Raw genomic sequence first — 20,861 nt, forward strand, 5'->3', positions numbered from 1 at the left:
AACTGGTTAAAATGAAATGGTTAAAATTTCAAATGTGAGTTCCATTACATCACATTCATGCTATATGTGAAAATTTACACAATCATGTTAATGTAAATTTTATACCAAAATATTTCTAGTTTATTTTAGTTTCCAGTTTTAGTCTGTACATTAATGCAATTGTGATCAGATTTGAGAGTTGATTAAATTAAGTGATACTGCATATCATAACTTCTCAGCAGTCAAAAAGCTTGGGAGAAATTATCTAGATCTGCATCAAAAGGAATACTAAAGTGATAATAAATCTGATTAGTCATCCACTTCAAAAATAGATGGCATAAGGAGAGAGGGGAGCTTCAGGAGATATTTTAGCAACTTAAGTATTAAGCTGGTAAGCGTATGTGCCTTAGGATTATCTATCACTGCAGAAGAGTGCAATATGGAGTTAACCTTCAGGTAGCTCCTGTTTATCGCTTTGCACCATCCATAATCAGAGAGCCTGCCCCAGTGACAAATTCAAGTTTTCCTCACTTCAATATCCTTTCAGTCTCCTTCACTGACCCAATCTCTCCTCAGTTCTCCTAATCTCTTCCCATCTTGGATTTCCATGCACTTCCCACCAGGCATCCCACCTCTTCCAAAGAAACGTCTCATTTGACTCTAAACTACCTGATCAAATGTGCTCTCATCTACAACCTGGGACAGAAGCCTTATCCCTCACAGTTGGCCAACTTTTCATAGTGGCTTCCTGTAGTCAATAAATAAAAGTTAGGAAAGGCTAATCTGATCCTACCCAAGTTTTCCATTCACAAAGCTGCTGTACTGTTCCAAAATCCCGCCCCTCAGCCTTCAAGCTAATGTCTTGGCCCTTACCAGATATTAAGATTTGCAGTCACCACCAAGCTACAATGTTCTGTGTATGGACACTATGTAAGGCACTCTCAAGGCAAGAAGCTGCTTATTCTTGACTGAAGCTACTAAGATTTTTACTGCTGTGATTTTCATTCATCTGCATAAATACTTTGTTTAATTCTGTTGAGTTTGTTACCAAGACTACCATTGTCAAGCAGCACATTGTGATTTGCTTGGGTCAGACATCATGCACAGAACAGACTGTTTAAAGTTAGCCAGAATCAGAGAGAAATTATAACAGCTGACTCCAACTAGCATCAGTTGGGAATAAATCTTATTATACTTGTCTCATAAATGTACAGCCAAAATAACCCACATAGCAGCTGAATCTCAGTGACCAATCTGAACTTTATTGTTGCTATGTAAGCTCATAAATACTCAGCAGGGCAATCACTGGAGATTTTCAGTAATGGAAATTTTTTTTTAAATTTGAGAATATGTAAACATACAGAGTAATTATAATAAATTACAATTCTACAAAAAAGGTTTCATATGGAGTGTAGCCACTAATGTGTGTGTTATGTTTTTCTAAATAATTTGCCAGATATTGATGAATGTGAGGGAAGCCATCGTTGCCAGCATGGCTGCCAGAATTTGATCGGTGGATATCGATGCAGTTGTCCACATGGTTACCTTCAGCACTATCAATGGAATCAGTGTGTTGGCAAGTAGTGCATTTTTTCAAATTGTATCAAGAAAGTAAACATTGTCAAGGATTATTTTGTCTATAATTTGTAATTATTCCAACAGAGTTTAAGTTCCCTCTTACTACTCCCAACTTTGTACTTAAAACAATTTGTACCTGTACAGTATGTAGAGCAGTTGATGTTTTCTAACAAAGTATCATATAGCCTCTTCCAAATTTGGAGCATAAATCACCATCTGCATACTTGCTTATGCATCTCAGAGAGGCCCAATATCATTTAATTTTTAGGCACTATTAGTTCCAATAAGATACCTTAAAAAGTTTGTGGTGCCCTCTTAATGTCCAGTAGAGGAATATAGAGCAGGAAGATTGTGGCATCAGTCAACAAGCAAATCAGAGATGTTACCAGCACTGTTGTATTGGAGCTCTGACCACTACCTAATCCTCTCTCACAAGCTGCTGCAGCAAAATTTACCTTCTGCCGTAGGAAGAGACCTCAACACAACTACACCTCCCACACCATAAATGGTCTTCTTTTAAAAAAAGTCTTCAGCTGCCTGTGTTGGTGCACAAACATGTTCATTGATTTGCCTGACAATTTCATGCTTCAGATTCTACGTAGGAGCCCAGTTCAGTATTGGTGCTAAACTTATCCATGTTCCCTGATAATTCACTCACATTTTCTGGCCAGATGTACCAAGTATTTTATTGTGCATAGTCATTAGCTGCTTCTGAGGACCTCCCTGTCAAAGATCTGATCAGGATCCTCAGCAGAGTTCATGCACAACATTGACCTCTGAAGAAGTGAAACCTGGGCTTTCATTCATAGGATGTGGATGTTATGGGCAATGCTGGTGTTTATTGTTCACCTTTAATTATCCCTCAACAGAAGAGACCGCTGAGATTCAACCACATTGAATCTCAGACTAGACCAGATAAGGATGACAGATATTCTTGCCAGAATATATTTTGTCCTCTTCTGACCAATTGTACTTGCCCATGAAGATCCATCTGTTAATTTTTTACTGAGATATGTTCTTAGTTGTTTAAAAGAAAAAGGTAGGGGGAGGAAAATGTCTCCCTAAACTTCCACCTTTTTATTTTTAATGTTCCATAAACTTATACCCCAAGATCCTTAATGTTCCTTAAGCTATGTACCCTAATTTCTACTTCTTTAGTTTTGTGCAAATTTTGTTTGTTAGTACATCTATTTGAAGCACCCTTGTGCATTTTGCTGCAATAAAGATGCCATTGAAACTCTGTTATTGGCCAAGTAGATTATTTTTTTCCCTTTTAGGTTAGAATCAATTTACAATGTAGCTACAAGAAAGACCTCATTTTCAACTAAACTAATACTTAAGGTACATATTATCAATCTGTGCCTCATTTGAAGGTTTATGTAATATTTTGTTCACAGATTGTTTACTTTGAGAACAGAACCAAAGACCTCTGCTTAAAGTATTACAGTATACTGCAAGAAAAAAAAGTCATTCACACAACTGGCAGTGTTCAGAATCAATGGTAATTCATTACTTAAAAGATGAAAATACTGAAGTATTTTTGTACCCAACTTTACATTATTTTAAAACCTTTTTTTTCAGAGGAATGTCTAGAAATTTCTTTTTGCAAAAGAGCAGTGTCACTGAAAATAGATTTAGCCATTTGAAGGTCTCTCAGTGCCTGATGGAAAATTCTACTTGTAAACTTCTGTTGATATTTTCAACATATCGGTGATGCCACCCAATATTATTTTCCAGTGTGATTTTCACCTCACTAGTCTAAACAGTCCAAGTTTATCTTTACTCAGAGAGTAATCAGCTTTTACTAATGCTGAACAATGAAGGGCAACATTCAGTCTGCGTTATTTGCCATCCTGCTCCACAGTACTCGGTAACCTAACTGTTCACTCTGCCACTTCAATCTGTGAGCTTTCAAGCCACTTAAATACAAACTCACACACACAACTGTTCTGTGTTGCCTCCTGAACATCACAGTTATGGTCTTCCTCAGCATTATAGCTTTAGGATCATTCCTGGGTGCTGATCTCTACCACATCTTACAGTTTACTGCTTCCTGCAGAATTAGTAAGATCATCCAAACTAAGTATAGAAGACTAGTCGTACTTTTCCAGTAGCCCAGAGGAGCAAACAGACTAAGCAAAGGCTTTACTAGCACTGCAAGCTACCAAAAGTGCAGGCATTCATAAACTGATTTCTGGAAAGTTATTTATCTTAGATACCTTCCTAGTTACCCTCTGAGCCCCTTTTTAAGAATGACATGTTTGTTGTGGGCACCATCTTCTACCAGCTACACCAGATCTCTATGGGACATGGAGTAATTTTCATTTTGCTATCATTGCAGTATCCATTCTTGAGGCAACGGCACTCTTAGAGGTGGAAGCCACTTGTTTTGTGCATGTGTCCCAATAAAGACTGCCTCTTGTGCTTGCAGCTGTAAGGTTAAGTGCTGGTTAACTGCAAAATCTTACAGTAAAATAAAGCTCAATAACTGACATAGTACAGTATTGAATAAGGAAACCTGACAAAGCCATTCTGGGAATCTTTATAGAACGTTTAAATACAGCTTCAGCATGCTGTACATTTCTGATTTTGACACAAGTAAAAAAGGGGAAAGGAATTTCTAGGCAACATAAATAGACACTCACAATACATGTATATATCATCATCTGAAAAAAACACTAACTGTTAAGCAGTTCACATTGGTAGATATTGATTATCCATACACACAAAACTATTTTCCTTTCATCTTCTGGACACAGACCAACCCTCTCATCTCTGTGGCTATATCCCTTTATGCTCTTGGTCCAGTGTGATAATCCAACCGTGAAAGTTTATTTCTCTGGAACATTTTACCTTGTGGCCTCAGATGGGTAAAAAATTACTTTGGAATCAAAATCAGCTTTAATATGTCTGGCATATGTTGTGAAATTTGTTGTTTTACAGTAGCAGTACATTGCAGTCATTGAAACTGGTTGTTACTAATGACCAGGCCTGCAGTCAAATTAATCAATAGTCTCCAATGGCAATTAACTCTGAGCCTAAACCTACCCCTTTCTTAGCTTAGGGAAAGTTCAAATGATTTATTGTTAACCATGACTCCACTGAAGTATAAATTTTACTTGGACTCTCATATAAAAGAAGAGCAGAATGAACTTTCTCTTCATTTTTTTTTACTTAGAATGCCAGGAATGTATAACAGGTTTAAACTATCCAACACAATTATTAAAAGTTGGCAACAAAAAAATTATTCAAATCCATTTGAAGATATACCTCTTCTATTCTGAATCTATTTTAAGTTCTGTTCTCTTATCAGTCTTACTTATAAGAAGTTACAATTTTCTATGTAATCATAATTCAAATTGTTACTTGATTTTTAAGCAATGTATTTTAAGTATGGCCTTGGGTGACAGGGTGGAGAAACGTCTCTACCAAAGGAGGTGTAAGGTGCTCCTTCCCCCCACTAACCTGCAGGTTACTCTTGGGCAAGGTGTAGTTGCTTAGCCACCTGATCAGAGTCAAGTGAAATCATGGAAGCAGATGATGAATGGTCATATGAGCAGCTGGTGCATATCACAAATCCTGGTTATGTGACCATTGATGCCATGCAGACAACTTCTGAAAGGTATTGGTAATGGCTGGGGTCACCCGTCTTGTTAAGACACTGCCCAGAAAAAGGCAATGGCAAACTACTTCTGCAGAAAAATTTGTCAAGAACAATCATAGTCATGGAAAGACCACGATCGCAAATGTCATACAACATGGCACATAAGGTGACATAAAGCACAACACTTTACAGTTCAAGCAACCTGGATTCAATTCCCTCCGCTGCCTGTAGAGAGTTTGTACATTCACCCCATGACCGCATGGGTTTCCTCCGGGTGCTCCAGTTTCTTCCCACAATCCAAAAACGTACCAGTTTCTAGGTTAATTGGTCATTGTAAATTGTCCTGTGATTAGGCTAGGATCAAAAATTGGGGAATTGCTGGGCTGTGTGCTGGAAGGGTCTATTCCACGCTGTATCTCACTAATGAACAAATGTAATATACTTCTAAATATACTGAGGCACTTAACATTGTAGAATTAAATTAAATTTGAGCAATTTGTTTTACATGAAGTTAATATAAATGCTTTCAAACATGTTAAAGTTAGGGTAACTGAAGCAGTTTTTATACATTTATATTATGAAATGTTTCCCATGATGATTCCCAGTGTCCTGGATTTTTGCCAAGCTGAATCAACAGATTGATGTGTTTTGTTGCTGACTGCAGCACCAGCGATCAATGCCACAAATGCTAGATTTCCTTGCAATTACTGATACACAAATAATGTAAAAACATTCACCATTATTCCCCCATAGCTACCTGTGCATTCCTTGTGATCTCACACCATTCCACCACTGAGGAAGAAAAGAGTCTGCAGAAAGATTTGGACAGGTTGGCAAAGAAGTGGCAGGTGGAATACAGCTTCGGGCAGCATATGGTCATGCACTTTGGTAAAAGGAAAAAGAGTGTCAACTGTTTTGTAATGGAGAGATAATTCAGAATTCGGAGGTGCAAAGGGACTTGAGATTTGGGATTCCCTAAACTTTAGCCTAAAGGCTAACTTGCAGGTTGAGTTAGCAATAAGGAGGACAAATGCATTTGTAACATTCAATTCCAGAGGATTTGAATATAAAAGCAAGGACATAATGCTGAGGCTTTATAAAACATTGGTCAGACTAGAGTATTGTGAGCAGTTTTGAGTTCTATATCTAAGGAAGAATGGACTGGTGTTGGAGAGGCTTCAGTGAAAGTTTACGAGAATTATCCCTGGGATAGAGGGGTTAATATATGAGCAGCGTTTGATGGCTCTGGGTCTGTACTAACCGGAATTAGGAAGGATAGTGACGGATCTTATTGAAATTTGCTGAATATTGAAAGGCCTGATTAGAGGGGATATGGAGAGTACATTTCCCATAGTAGGGGAGTGTAGGACCAGAAGGCTCAGCTTCAAAATACAAAGTTGTTCTTTTGGAACAGAAATGAGGAGGACTTTCCTCAGCCAGAACATGGGAGTTCACTGTCACAGATGGCTATGGAGGCCAAGTCATTGGGGGTATTTAAGGCAGTTATTGACAGGTTCTTGATTAGTAAGTGTTTCAAAGGTTGTGAGGAGAAGACAGGAGAATGAGGTTGAGAGGAAAAATTAAATCTGTGGGCTTTTGTTTGCTAGCAACTGAGGTACAACAAAAGCAAGAGGAAAAAAAAGAAAAAAAACTAAAGCGGTGGGAGATAAAATCAGGACCACTGTCCTGTTAAGAAGTATAAGCCCAACTGATGTAATCATAATTTTAATAAACTTTCTCAACCCCCCCCAGTCAAGCTCATGTTTGTTGTCACGGGCATAGTCAAATATAAATGCTGTGAAAATTAGCTCTTTACAGCCATAGCACAGTACATGACAAACAAGACAAACATGAATAATATAAAGTAACATAAATTATACAACAAAATAAACATAACAACATAAGTACTTATGCATGCACAGTGCATTGTACTACGTTGAAACAGGATACCTCCATGATTCATGACATTGCATACATGTTTTCTGACACAGCTGTCAATGCACTAAACATTTCACCCTGCGTAAGCATTACCATCTACCACTGAAATCATCATAAGAATCTATACAGTCGAATTAATGTATGGTTTCACCTTGTACACAATATTTGCCACTCCTGTCTTAAGTTTTGCTCTGTGAACATCTTACCTCTAATCTAAAGATAAAGAGATTAGGTTTGCTTGTCACATGTACACTGAAACATACAGTAGAATACATAATTTGTGTCAACGACCAACACAAATCGAGGATGTTCTGGAGCAGCCTGCAATTGTTGCTATGCTTCCAGCACCAACATATCATGCCCACGCTTAATAACCCATACGACTTTAGAAAGTGGGAGAAAATCAGATCACTTGGAGGAAACCCATGTGGACACAGGGAGAAAATGCAAACTCCTTACAGACAGCAACAGGAATTGAACTCTGATTGTTGGTACTGTAAGGTGTCACACTAGCCCCAAAGCTATTGTGCCACCACATCTATACAGTATGTGAAGAGTTGCTTAATGCTAAACAGGTAACTATGAATGTCAGGTTGAATAACAGAGTCCCTTCAACACACATTGGTTGCTGATCCACTGCATCTTCCCCTCGTGGGAATTTGGTTGGTTTAGTATTGTCAAATGTACCAAGATAGTGAAAAATTTGTCTTTGATACTGTTCACAGTGATCAAATCATTACATTGTGCATGAAGAAGAATAGGGTAAAATAATAACAATACAGAATAAAGTGTAAAAACTACCAGAAAAGTGTGTTACAGATAAACAAGTTCTTGGTAAACTGAAAACACAAAGGCACAAAGAATGGCTAATGTTGAAGGGAGACCATAACTGAGATTATTTTCATGTAGAGATACAATGCATAATGGGCTTTTCCAGCCCTTCAAGCTGCATTACCCAGCAACCCCAACAACCTCGATTTAACCCTGACTTCATCTTGGGACAAATTGCAATGACCAATTAATCTACTAACCAGTACATTTTTGGACTATGGGAGGAAACCAGAGCATCCAGAGAAAACCCACACATTCCATGGGAAGAGAGGTAGAGTGGAATACATACTACTAACAGAGGACACCAGGGTTGAACTCCAAACTCCAGCGCTCTGAGCTGTAATAGTGTCACACTAACCACTATGCTACCGTAGCGCCCTGTAAGACCTTGTAACATGTACTCAGTTAATATTCTTGATCAAGTGGGAGGTAGAATATGGAAAGTAAATTTATGTAAGAGCATACAGTGACCTTCTATGACCTCTGCACCACTACTAGCAACTAACTCTGTGAAAGCCAATATTGATATGACCAGCAAAGTTTCCTCCAAGGCACTAAGCTTTTGGAGCTCTGTTTCCCCTGGATGGTTTGATGACTGGGTGAATAGCTGGCGGTGCATGTAAGTTGTGAGCTATGGATGGAATATTCAAAATAGTAGCTAATGTATTAGGGGACACATGCAGTTAGGCTTGAGTCCTAATTTATATAGGTTGTTGATGGATGTACAAGTTGGTATGGACACACACAAAATAGTCAGGGTCTCGGCCCAAAACGTCAACTCTTTTCCATAGATGCTGCCTGGCCTGCTAAGTTCACCCAGCATTTTGTGTGTGTTCCCTGGATTCCCAACATCTGCAGATTTTCTCATCTCTGTTGGTAGTGGTTGGGATACAAGGATGTATTCCCTGAACTTGATCATATGTGCAAGATCATTGAACTTTTGCCAGAATTACGTCCACATCTTGGAAACCCTGTTCTGATGCAAATTAGAAAATACAAAAATTCCACCCTCCCCCAACAGACGCGGCTCAATCTGCTGAGTTCCTCCAGCAGATTGTTTGTTGCTTGAAATGTTGTTTCTTGTGTTTAATGCTGGCTTTCCTGGCAACATTTCAGTCCAGTGCTAATTCAGGACACACTGTTCTCCAGCTTCTTCAGGACTTCTCCTGCTATGTGAGAAAATCTACATAGCTCACTCTCGCCAGAATTAAACCTCCAGAATTAGCTCTAGCCACAAAATACCTCTTTAAGAGGTGCAACTGCTCTTAATTATTGCTAGCTATGTTGAACTGTACTAGCTACTCGAGAATTGTGACGCTTTGATACACTATGAAATAGACATGAGAGAGGCACCAGATGATGGTTGAAATCATGGAAGTGTAGCACAGGTTAGCAGAGAATGGTGCACTGGTTGAAATTAATTGTATGTTATCGTCTGTCAGTGCCCATTTTTCACAGCTGCACAATTTAGCTTCCCAGAAAAGTCTACAGTATTTTAATCTGAAAAAAAACCTACCCTGAGATGTGGCATTGCAACAGGCAAATCAATAAAAACATGGATGGAAGGAAGAAAATGAAAATGAGAGAAGAATAATTTAATAGATTGAGGCTAATATCACTGACTATAAATGAAGGAGGAGGAGAGGACTGAAACATGTTCAAAGCTTTTAATCTAAATTCTCAATTCCTATTTAATATATGTGCAGTGCATTCATTAAGCATGATATTTCTACTTCCTGTAGATAACTGGCCAAACTTCTATAGTATTGTCATTATTGTCATTTACAACTTAAATATGGAAGCTGTCTATTATTGAGTCTTCATTGGGAAAAAACATTTTCTCACATTAGTGAGAAAGAGCCCTTGGGAAGTACACTGACTAAGTTACTAGTCTAGATTTAGCTTCAGTGCATCTGTGTTAAAAGCTTTAGCAGCTTTCGCATTTATTGTTTCAGATATACAACTTATTTCACTGGATGTTGTAAAGTTGCTGTGCAAGAAGAAAACCAGATGCTTGGCACCTTCTTTCAGAAATTATTTTGAAATATTTCATTTTTGAATTTTAAAACATTACATTATGGAACATCAGTTAACTACCACAATGAAGAGTTTCTGCCTGGCTAATTTTAAGTGGATAAATTATTTCATATGATTTCATAACCTGAACAATTCTGACGAAGTGCAACATCACATCTATTCAAGAACATAAAAAGTTTTACATTTGACTCAGTTCCCCTCTAGTCTGTTGGCCTAATTCCCAATAATTTAACAAATACCTGAGACTTCTATTAAAACCTTATCAAGTAATTGAAATGTAAAGAGTCAGTCTGAATGTATTGAATCTGATGAGGAGAAGTCTTCAATAGCATTCAGAGCAGTAACAAGATGACAATTTGATGAGTGTTATTTTGTGATATGATTTAGTTAAAGGATGATGATTTAAATCTTCTGGATTAAGTTAGAATTTCAGCATTAGGTACCTATACTGATCTCCTTTTCCTTTTAGCTTTGGTTTGTTTGGGGAAGGGTGGGAAAGCAATGTAGAATTGATCCATCTTCATCTTTTCTATGAAGAAAACTTTGACTCACCAATTTATAACGCCGTGGTGAATTTATTGGTATTGTATATTGTTTGTTCCATTTACCCTTATTCATTAAGCAAACTGATACTAGAAACATCAGAAAGGAAGGTCCTTAAATCTTGGTCTTCATATTGTTTACTTAATTGTTTCATGATTTTTTTGCCAACAGATGAAAATGAATGCATGAACTCTCATGTTTGTGGAGGAGCTGCATGCCACAATACACTGGGAAGCTACAAGTGCCTCTGTCCAACAGGATTCTCTTATGAACAGATGTCTGGATCTTGTCATGACATAAATGAATGTTCTTCCTCCAAAAATCCATGTAACTACGGCTGTTCAAACACTGATGGAGGTTACTTATGTGGCTGCCCACCTGGATATTACAGAGTTGGCCAAGGGTAAAAACCAGATTGGATTATAAAATTATTACAATTTTTTAAAACAACTAATTCTTTGATTATCTTCTGATTACTTTCCTAATTCATCACTAACACAGTGGTTCCTAAGCTATCAGTTATGGCTCAAAGTGAGTCACAAACACCTTTCAAATGCATCATAAATTTAGGGCAGTTTCATCCTTTTACCACATTTGACGATCATCATGGGATAGGAAAAAAAAGAGTCCTATTTGTATCCACAGTTGCAGCACACCAAAGAGCCATGGCCTTCAATTACCAGACATCATTGGATGGGTGGAAGGAAACCTCCAGAGGTTTCTCTGCAGAAAAACTTGGCAGGATCTGCTCTAAGCAACAAACCTCAGATGGCATAGTTATCACCATACCACGAAAGAGGGAGAAACCATATATCTGTGAGGGGGAAAGAAAGAGAAGAGGTTGAGGATGAAGGAGGTGAGGGGAACAAGGAGACTGAGTAATCAGTTTAAGGAAGAGATAAAGAACAGTACAAGAGTTTGCAAGTAAGCATATCTGTATGCGAGTGGTCAAATTCCTTCTGCACACAAGAATAGGTACATATTTTTACAGATATACTTAGAATTGTCTTGGTCTAACAATAGTTTTATTTCAAGTTTTCATACGTTGTTCTCAATCGTATTACTGCCGATCCACGTTATTTGGTCCTTTCAAGTACGAAGACCTCACATACCAGATTGAATAGTAAATGCAATTATCATCAACATTTAAATCCTGAAAGCAATAAAGTGTCAAAAGCTGGTCACTTTATTATTCCAATTAACGGCAAATATTCCATTGAGACTGAAAGCAAGTTATCAAGAACAGACTGAGTAACCATTCTTGACAAGCTTAATTTGGAGCTTGAGAAGGCACTATTATTTTTGGATCCTGACACCAAACAGTTTAAGAACATTTTCTCTAAGTAATCATTTAATTTTCATTGTAAGTTCAATTTCAACTATTCAAATATTTGTGTTATGCAGCAATTAGTTATGGATTTCTAATTTAAAGTGGGTGCTTGCAGTATGGGTGATACCTTTTGGCACATTTTTATATGTTAAAAAATTATGCATATAAATTTAATTAAGTCTTTGTATCTACAGTGGTAGTTAATATGCAGTATGTTTTCATCTTCTTTGTTTAAAATGGAAGGTGCATAATATCCCCTCTGGAGAAACAGCTAGGTTTCCAATTTATTGATTTCAATAAATTAAAACGGGATGAAATGGGATGGACTACATGGCAGGCAGACCAAATTGATTCTGTGGGATTCTCATCCAGGTAGAAAAGACAAAATCTAACTCATGGTTTTTAATGTTTGTAGTTGTATCTAAAATTATATATATTTTAACATTTTCTAACTAGGCACTGTGTCTCTGGAGTAGGATTTAGCAAAGGGCAGATGTTTCCAATAGGAGGTGACACAGAAGACAACAGTCTATCACCTGAGGCATGTTATGAATGCAAGATTAATGGCTACCCCAAAGGAAGGCATCGAAGAGCAACAAATGAAAAGGAATCTGTGACTTTGAATGAAGCAAAGGTAATTGATGGTTGTTTTTATGTGGATAAGGCACTGGCTGCCATTACAGAAGAAAACATAGCACAGGATGTATTTTAGCAGGAGTTTTGAATATGTGAAAGCGATCAGTTTATCTGTTCTTCTTTAAACTTATGACCTTGTAACTGTTTCCTAATAACTCCTCAGAGCAGCACATCTCCCATTGAAATATTGTGACTGAGTCTCAAACTCCATGGCAATCAGCTTTAATGCATAGCATGTGAAGGGAAGATGCTTACAGCCTTCTTCATTGTATGAACTCTTATTGTCTACAAACCTACTAATCATACCATCTACATTCTCATCATGTCATTTACATATAAAAAATAAAATTTCCAGCATCAATCTCTACAGTACACCACTTGTTGCAGACTTGAAGACATATAGACACCTTTCTACCACTACATTTTGCCTTCTATCACCAAGCCGATATTGGATCCTGATTTCCAACGGACAGTGGATATCTTATGCTTTATCCTTCTGGACCAGCCAACCTTATCAAAAGCCTTTTAGTAAGGGTGAACCACGTCTCCCACTCTGCCTTAATTGATTTGCTCAATTGCCTCCTCAAACAAAACCATCATGTTTGTGAGATGTGATCTCTCTTGCACATGTTGTCTCATCTGCCCTGCTTTTCCAAGAGAACATAATTACTGTCCCTCAGAATCTTTTCTACCAACTTCCCTGCCACAGATGTAAGGGTTACCTGCCTGTAGTTTCTTGACTTACTCCTCCTGCAATTTTTGAACAAGGGGATATTTGCTACCCTTCAGTCCTCTAAATAAATGTTAAAATAGCAACTACCATTTAGACTAAGTTAGTAAACATTTTTACTCTATTTCTGCTTTCACTATTAATGAAATTTCTAGATTATTCTTTATATTTCTTGTGTTTACTGCCAGGTAAGCATCTATGATACGAGGCAATTGAATCTCAAGGAAGTTAAACAAGATAGATGTTTGCATCACCTCCTGTAGCTGATCAGAGTTTTGGCATTATATCATGAAGTAGTCCATAATAAAAGATGCCTGCTCTGGCATCTGATGGGCTCAGTTGGAGGAGTGTGTTCCTGCACAAAGCAAAAGAATAAGCACTAGAACAGAAAATAGAAGATCTATTGTATAACTCTATCATACAATTAATTGTTTGCATAATATTTTAACATAGCTAATTGTTTGCACTTTATTATTATGTTTGGTGCTATAGTGTATATTTAGTTATTTTAGTTTATAAGCTATTTTTCATTTTTAATGGAGATTATTCCCTGTTAAAATTTTGAATAATTTTCCTTTCAATTGCCTTCTGAAAAGTCAGTTAAAATTTAGAAGGAAAAAATCTAAGCAAACTTATATGACTTTCAACTGGTAGCCGCACAGGAACCAAAATACAGTAAACAAGACATCAACAAGGAAACATCATTTGCTCCCAGGCACACGGTTAAATACAACAGTTATCAGATGTACAAATTTTATTTTCAATGAAAAAAGTTATAGTCATAGAAAAGTACAGCACAGAAACAGGACCTTCGGCCAAACTAGTTCCTGCCGAACCATTTAAAGTCCCTACTCCCATCAACCTGCACCAGTTCCATAGCCCTCCATACCCCTATCATCTATGTACCTATCCAAGCTTCTCTTAAATGTTGAAATTGAGTTGCATACACCAATTGCTCTGGCCGCTCATTCCACACTCTCAGGATCTTCTGAATGAAGAAGTTTCCTCTCATGTTCCCCTTAAATTTTTCACATTTCACCCTTAACCCATGGTCTCTGGTTGTAGTCCCAACCAGCCTTCATGGTAGAAGCCTGCTTGCATTTGTCCTATCTATGTCCTTCATAATTCTGTCTGCTTCTATCAAATCTCCTGTCAGTCTTCTGTGTTTCAAGGAATAAAGTCCTAACATATTCAATCTTTCCTTATAACTCAGGCACACCAAACCCAGCAACATCCTTGTAAATTTTCCCTGTACTCTTTCAACCTTATTTACATCTTTCCTATAGGTAGGTGACCAAAACTGCACATGATACTCCAAATTAGGCCTCACCCATGTCTTAGCCAACTTCAGAATCAGAATCAGGTTTAATATCACCAGCATATGTCATAAAATTTATTAACTTAGTGGCAGCGGTACAAAGCAATACCTGATAATATAGGAAAAAAATTAAAACAATTATAGTCCAGATGGTCCAGATCCCACTGCAAGCTTTCCTCACTGTCCACTGCATCCCCTGTCTTGGTATGATCCGCAAATTCACTGATGTAGTTAACCTCATTATCATCCAGTTTGTTGATATAGATGACAAACAACAACGGACCCAGCACAGATATCTGCAGCACAACACTAGTTACAGGCCCTCCAGTCAGCGAGGCAACCATCTACTACCACTCTCTGACAGTTCCTACAAAGCCAATGTCTAATCCAATTTACTGCCTCATCTTGAATGCCGAGCAACTGAACCTCCTTGACTAACCTTCCAAGTGGGACCCTATCAAATGCCTTAAAGTCCATGTAGTCAACATCCACTGACTTGCATTCATCTACTTTCCTGGTAACTTCCTCAAAAAACTTTTAAGAATGATTAGACATGACACAATGCTGACTATCTTTAATCAGTCCATGATTATCCAAGTACTTATTTGGATATGTCTCTCAGAATATATTCCAATAACTTTCCCACTACTGATGTCAGGCTTACCAAGCTATAATTTCCTGTTTATTTTTAGAACCTTTCTTGAACAGTGGAACAACATTGGCTATCCTCCAGTCCTCTAGTACCTCATCTGCTTCTAAGAATTATTGAATATCTCTGCTAAGGCCCTGGCAATGTCTGCAGCTGCCTCCTGCAGAGTCCAAGGGAGCAACACGTTAGGCCCTGGGTATTCATCCACCCTGATTTGCCTCAGAACAGCAAACGCTTCCTTCTCTGTAATCTGTATAGGGTCCCTGAAATTTGTCCTTCTGCTTAGGAAATACATTTGCAAAAACTTTATTTAAGAACTGCTCCATTTCTTTTGGCTCCACACATAGATTACCATTCTGATCTTCCAGAGGACCAATTTTGTCCCTTACAATCCTTTTGCTCTTAACATATTTATAGAATCCCCTAGCTTGCTCCTTCACCTTGTCAGCTAGGGCAACCTTTTAGACCTCCAGATCTCTATCTTAAGTGTTCACTTTCATTTTGTACACTGCACAAGCACCCCATTTGTTCCTACCTACCGGCACCTCCTTTATTTCTTAACCAGGGCCTCAATATCTCTTAAAAACCAAGATTCCCTACACCTGTTGTCTTTACCTTTTGATCTGACAGGCACATACATATAAGCTTCGTACTGTCAAAATTTCACTTTTGAAGACATACCATTTATCAAGTGTACTTTTCCCAAAAAAGTAGCTTGCCCAATACACCATTGCAGGATCCTTTCTAATATTAAAAACTGGACTTTCTCCAGTTTAGAATCTCAACCCACAGACCAGACCTATCTTTTTGCATATGTACTTTGAAAATAATGGCATTGTGATCACAAGATGCAAATTGTTCCCCTACACAAACTTCTGTTACTTGCCCTGTCCCATTCCCTAGCAGCAGATCAAGTATCGCACACTCTCTCATTGGGATTTCTGCATATCAATTAAGGAAGCTTTCCTGAACACATTTGACGAACTTTATCCCATCTAGTCCTTTTACAGTATGGGACTCCCAGTTAATATATGGAAAGTTAAAATCACCTACAATAATAACCTTATGTTTCTTGCAACAATCTGTGATCTCTCTGCAAATTCGGTCCTCTAAATCCCTTGGACTATTGGGTGTTCTGTGATATAGTCCCATTAATGTGATCATACTTTTCTTATTTCTCAGTTCCACCCATAAAGCCTCACTAGATGAGTTCTCCAGTCTGTCCTGACAGAGCACTGACTTGACATTTTTCCTGACTAGTAATGCCACACCTGCTCTTTTAATCCCTCCTGCTCTGTTGCATCTAAAACCATGGAACCCCAGAATATTGAGCTGCCACTCCTGCCCCTTCTGCAACAGTCTCATTAATGACTATAATATCATAATTCCAGGTGTTGTTCTAAGCCCTGAACTCACCTGGCTTTCCTACAATACCTCCTGCATTGAAATGCAGGCAGCTCAGGACATAAGTCGCACTATGTTCAACCTTTCGGTTCCTAACTTTGTCTGAAGTCTTAACAACACCTGTCTCCACAACTTCTCCACTCTCTGCTCTGCCACTTGGTTCCCAACCCCTTGTAACTCTAGTTTAAACCCCATTGTACAGCAAGAATAAACCTTCCTGCTAGGATATTAGTCCCCTTGCAGTTCAGGTGCAAACTGTCTCTTCTGTACAGGTCCCATCTTCCCTGGAAGAGAGCCCAATGATCCAAAAATATAATACCCACCTTCCCACACCAACTCTTCAGCCACTTGTTAAACTGTATAATCTTTCTATTTCTCACCTTACTAGCACGTAACATTGGTGGCAATCCTGAGATCACAACCCTGGAGGTCCTGCCCTTTAACTTAACACCTAACTCCCTGAACTATATGGATCACGACTTCTCCCATTTAAGAATGCTAAGGACTCAGTCCAAGATGTCCCAGATCCTGGTACCTGGAAGGCAAGATACTATCTGGGAATCTCATTCTCGTCCACAGAACCTCCTTTCTGTTCCCCTAACGAATCCCCTATCACCGCAGCTCACTTCTTCTCCCCCTTCCCTTCTGAGTCACAGAATCACACTCGGTGCCAGAGACCTGCCTGCTGTGACTTTCCTCTGCTAAGTCATCGCTCCCAATGGTATCCAAAGTGGTATACCTGTTCTTGAGGGGGGTGGCCACGGGGTAGTCTGCACACATTCTTAAACCCTTTCCCTTTCCTGACTGTCATCCAGTTTCCTGTGTCCTGCACCTCTGTCATCCAGTGCCAGAGATATTTCAAATCCATTTTCAAAGAATTCCAAATTTTGGCAGAACCATTTTTGTAGTGGCTGCCTAATGCTCTTGCATTTCTAAATTAGGGAGTTTTGCCTCAGGACTAGTATCAAAATACATCCCATCTATTTACTCTTGAACATTTGCCAGTTGCCCGTTGCAATTTTCCACCTAAATAAAATAAAAAGTGCAAAGCAAACTTGCATAATTTTCTATTTTAACTTAATGTTTAACTTGGCTGATTCTTTAAGGGAGGTACCTTGCTTAGTTAATGTACCTTCAGTAAAATTCGGGGTAGAAGCGGATTTCAAAGATTTATCACATATCGGGAGAATGTTCTCCATATTCACACAAACTGAATATAAATTCAGATATAAAATTATATAAATGCACAGTATTTGAATGGATAGGAGAGCACACCATGAGCTAACAGCCCAATTGTTTATTTCAGTTTAAATTACTAAAATTAGATATCCCCTATTCTAGGTTTGTAGTCCTCCTATGTTTCTGTCTTCCTAACAACACTGAATCCAATTCACTGTGTAATCAGTTTGTTTTGTATATCTGGTAATAAGTAGGATGTGGACATCACTGGCAAAGCTGGCATTTATTGTGCATCCCAGATTACCCTAAAGCATATTATATGCTTTATATGCTGAAAGCAATAAAATGTCAAAAACCGGTCACTTTATTACTCCAATTAATGGCAAATATTCTATTGAGACTGAAGGCAAATTATCAAGAACAGATTGAGTAACCATCCTTGACAAACTTAATTTGGAGCTTGAGAAGACACGGGAACTATTATTTTTGGATCCTGACACCAAAAAGTTTTAAGAACTTTTTCTTTAAGTAATCATTTAATTTTATGCAGACCAGGCTGACAAGGAAATCAGATTTCATTTTTTTTTATTAAGGTACAGTATGGAATAGGCCCTTCCTAACTTCGAGCCGCACCACCTGCAACCCCCAATTTAACCCTAGCCTAATCACAGGGCAATTTACAATGACCAATTAACCTATCAACCAATATATCTGTGGACTAGGGAGGAAACTGGAGCACTCAGAGAAAACTCACACAGTCATGGAGAGAACATGCAAGCTCTTTATAGTGACGGGAATTGAATCTGAGTAACTGGTACTGTAAGGTGTTGTGCTAACCACTATGCTACCCTTCATTGGATTGATTTTTATGATGATTAGGTTGATTCCTGGTTAATCTTATTAATTACTGGCAGTTTAATTGCAGGTTTATTATTTTAAAATTTAAATTTAAACAACAATGGATTGAAACTCAGATCTCCACATAGGTGGCCCAGATCTAATGATCCTAATCCAGCAAAAAGTTGCAGAAGCTATAAATCCAAAATAAAAGCAGAAAATACTCAGGTCTTTTATTTCATATTACCAGTTCCTGCTGCCTCCTGCATCTCACTATTTCAGCACTTCTTTCTCTCCACTTTGTCGTCATCTGTGAACATTTCCTCCACACAGATTAGCTTCTATTAGCAAATTTTGCCACTCTCACAACTTAAAACATGCATGTTCACTATTCCCAGTCCTGATGCTTATGTTTCCATGTTCATAAGTATTTTCTATGTTTACTCCACAATTAATGTATGAAGAAAGTGTTAAAGTAATTTTGGATTATCTGTTCACTCCACCAAACTTATTTCTCAATTGTTTTGTTTTCAGAGGGAAAATGCAACCAGTTTGCCAGTGAGCCTTGCAAGTTTGGGAACGGACAATCAGTTTGTCTTCAATTTCAATATTTCTGATCTCAGCAGTAAAGACCATATCTTACAGTTTATCCCAGCAATTTCTACATTGATAAATCATGTACGTTACTCGATTGACATTGGTAATGAAAAAGGCTTGTTCAAAATTAATCAAAAGGATGGTGTCAGCTATCTGCATTTGACCAAGAAGAAGCCACAATCAGGAGTATACTCATTAGAAATAAGCAGTATTCCCCTTTTTAAAAAGAAAGAACTTGATCGTCTTGAAGACAAGCATGATAAAGACTACCTCACTGGTGAGCTTGGTGAAATCCTTCAAATGAGAATTCAGATTGTACTTCATTAATACACAAACAGAAGGAAATACTGCTTCAGCCAAATGATGGATCCTTCCATTGCTAACCTGATTCGACATATCATGGATTCAATCTCTTATTAACTGTAATATGTCTGAGCACTGCTTACTTCTAATGTTAGGAAAGTAAAGTCATGGATACATACCATAGCTCTAAACCACTTATTCAGGCTTTGTATAAATGCAGCACTGCTATTATAAATACGACTAGCTTCAGATGTTGTATAATGATATGTTGAATCTTTAAAAAAAACACACACTTGGGCCATTCAGTCCACTTGTTGGACAACTGTTCCTTCTTTTAAGCAGAGCCATGACATTACTCTGCAGTAAAGAACACGTATTTTTGATCTTTTAAATTTTACTTTTCAAGTTACATTTCACTAGATCAAACATTTATATATGTACCTGGTGCTAGTAACATGTCAACCTAGATTGTGACTGCACTGTAATATTTTACAAACTTGGTAGCCAAAAATGCAATTATTCAGTCTAAATATTACCAGATTGTTTTCCATTACTTTACAAAGAACCAAAGTTAGTTCAATAGCTTATCTCAGTTATGCATTTTTCACTCATGTAAATTAAGTGTGTGTATACTGCAACCATGCTACTTTTTTTATCATGGAAACTTTTGTATACCAGAATTCTCAGTGTGTGTGTGGGTGTGTGGGTGTGTGTGTGTGTGTGTGTGTGGTGTGTGTGTGTGTGTGCGCGTGAGAGAGCAGGTGTGTGTGGGTAGGTGTGTGTCTGGATGTTTTCATCCCAACCTTGAGTTGAGGATGTTGTAATGGTGCTTTAAGAACAACTACTTTTGAAAATTAGATGCAATATCCCTCTGTGAGTAATAAAATGCACATTGAGGACTTAATGAACAAGAACTAATCAGGTCATAGGATTAATAGCACTTAAAAGTGAGACAATCAAACTGTCAAACACAGTCTTCTGTAAAATGACACATAAGAGTACCAGTATTTTTATGCAATTCACCATCAGCAAGTTTTAGATTTTCAATGTCAGTAATTCCACAATAAAACAGTATTTTCAGTTTTAATATCTCGGTGTTAACTGTGATGATTCATATGGATAAGGATTCATTTTCCTTTTGTCATATGTGTGTTTGTGATACAACAGCCCATTTTACCAGTATCTTTGGGAACGTACTGCAACTCCCCTTTGTGATTTTCAGACAGACAGGTCTTTACATAAACACAGAGTTCTGGCATGAGGTGCAGCTGGAGCAAGAAACATATTCACAAGTTCAAAAAAATGTCTCACACTATGCCATATAGTTGTCTGTTTATATTCATTATTCATTTGTTTCCTGGAATCTCT

At 37.9% G+C, this 20,861-nt stretch overlaps 1 protein-coding gene across 1 annotated transcript in view; it reads left to right on the top strand.

Moving 5' to 3' along the window:
• Positions 1-20,582, top strand: part of LOC132378818 (fibrillin-1-like) — a 377,797-nt gene extending 357,215 nt beyond the window's left edge. Inside the window, exons 62-65 of the mRNA XM_059946042.1 lie at positions 1,436-1,555; positions 10,682-10,913; positions 12,297-12,474; positions 19,128-20,582. Of these exons, the coding sequence (XP_059802025.1) occupies positions 1,436-1,555; positions 10,682-10,913; positions 12,297-12,474; positions 19,128-19,517 (920 nt within the window). The 3' untranslated portion in view covers positions 19,518-20,582. The remainder of the gene's footprint in view (positions 1-1,435; positions 1,556-10,681; positions 10,914-12,296; positions 12,475-19,127) is intronic.
• Positions 20,583-20,861: the final 279 nt, after the last annotated feature.

This window comes from Hypanus sabinus, chromosome 21 (genome assembly GCF_030144855.1).
Source record: "Hypanus sabinus isolate sHypSab1 chromosome 21, sHypSab1.hap1, whole genome shotgun sequence".
NCBI lineage: Eukaryota > Metazoa > Chordata > Chondrichthyes > Myliobatiformes > Dasyatidae > Hypanus > Hypanus sabinus.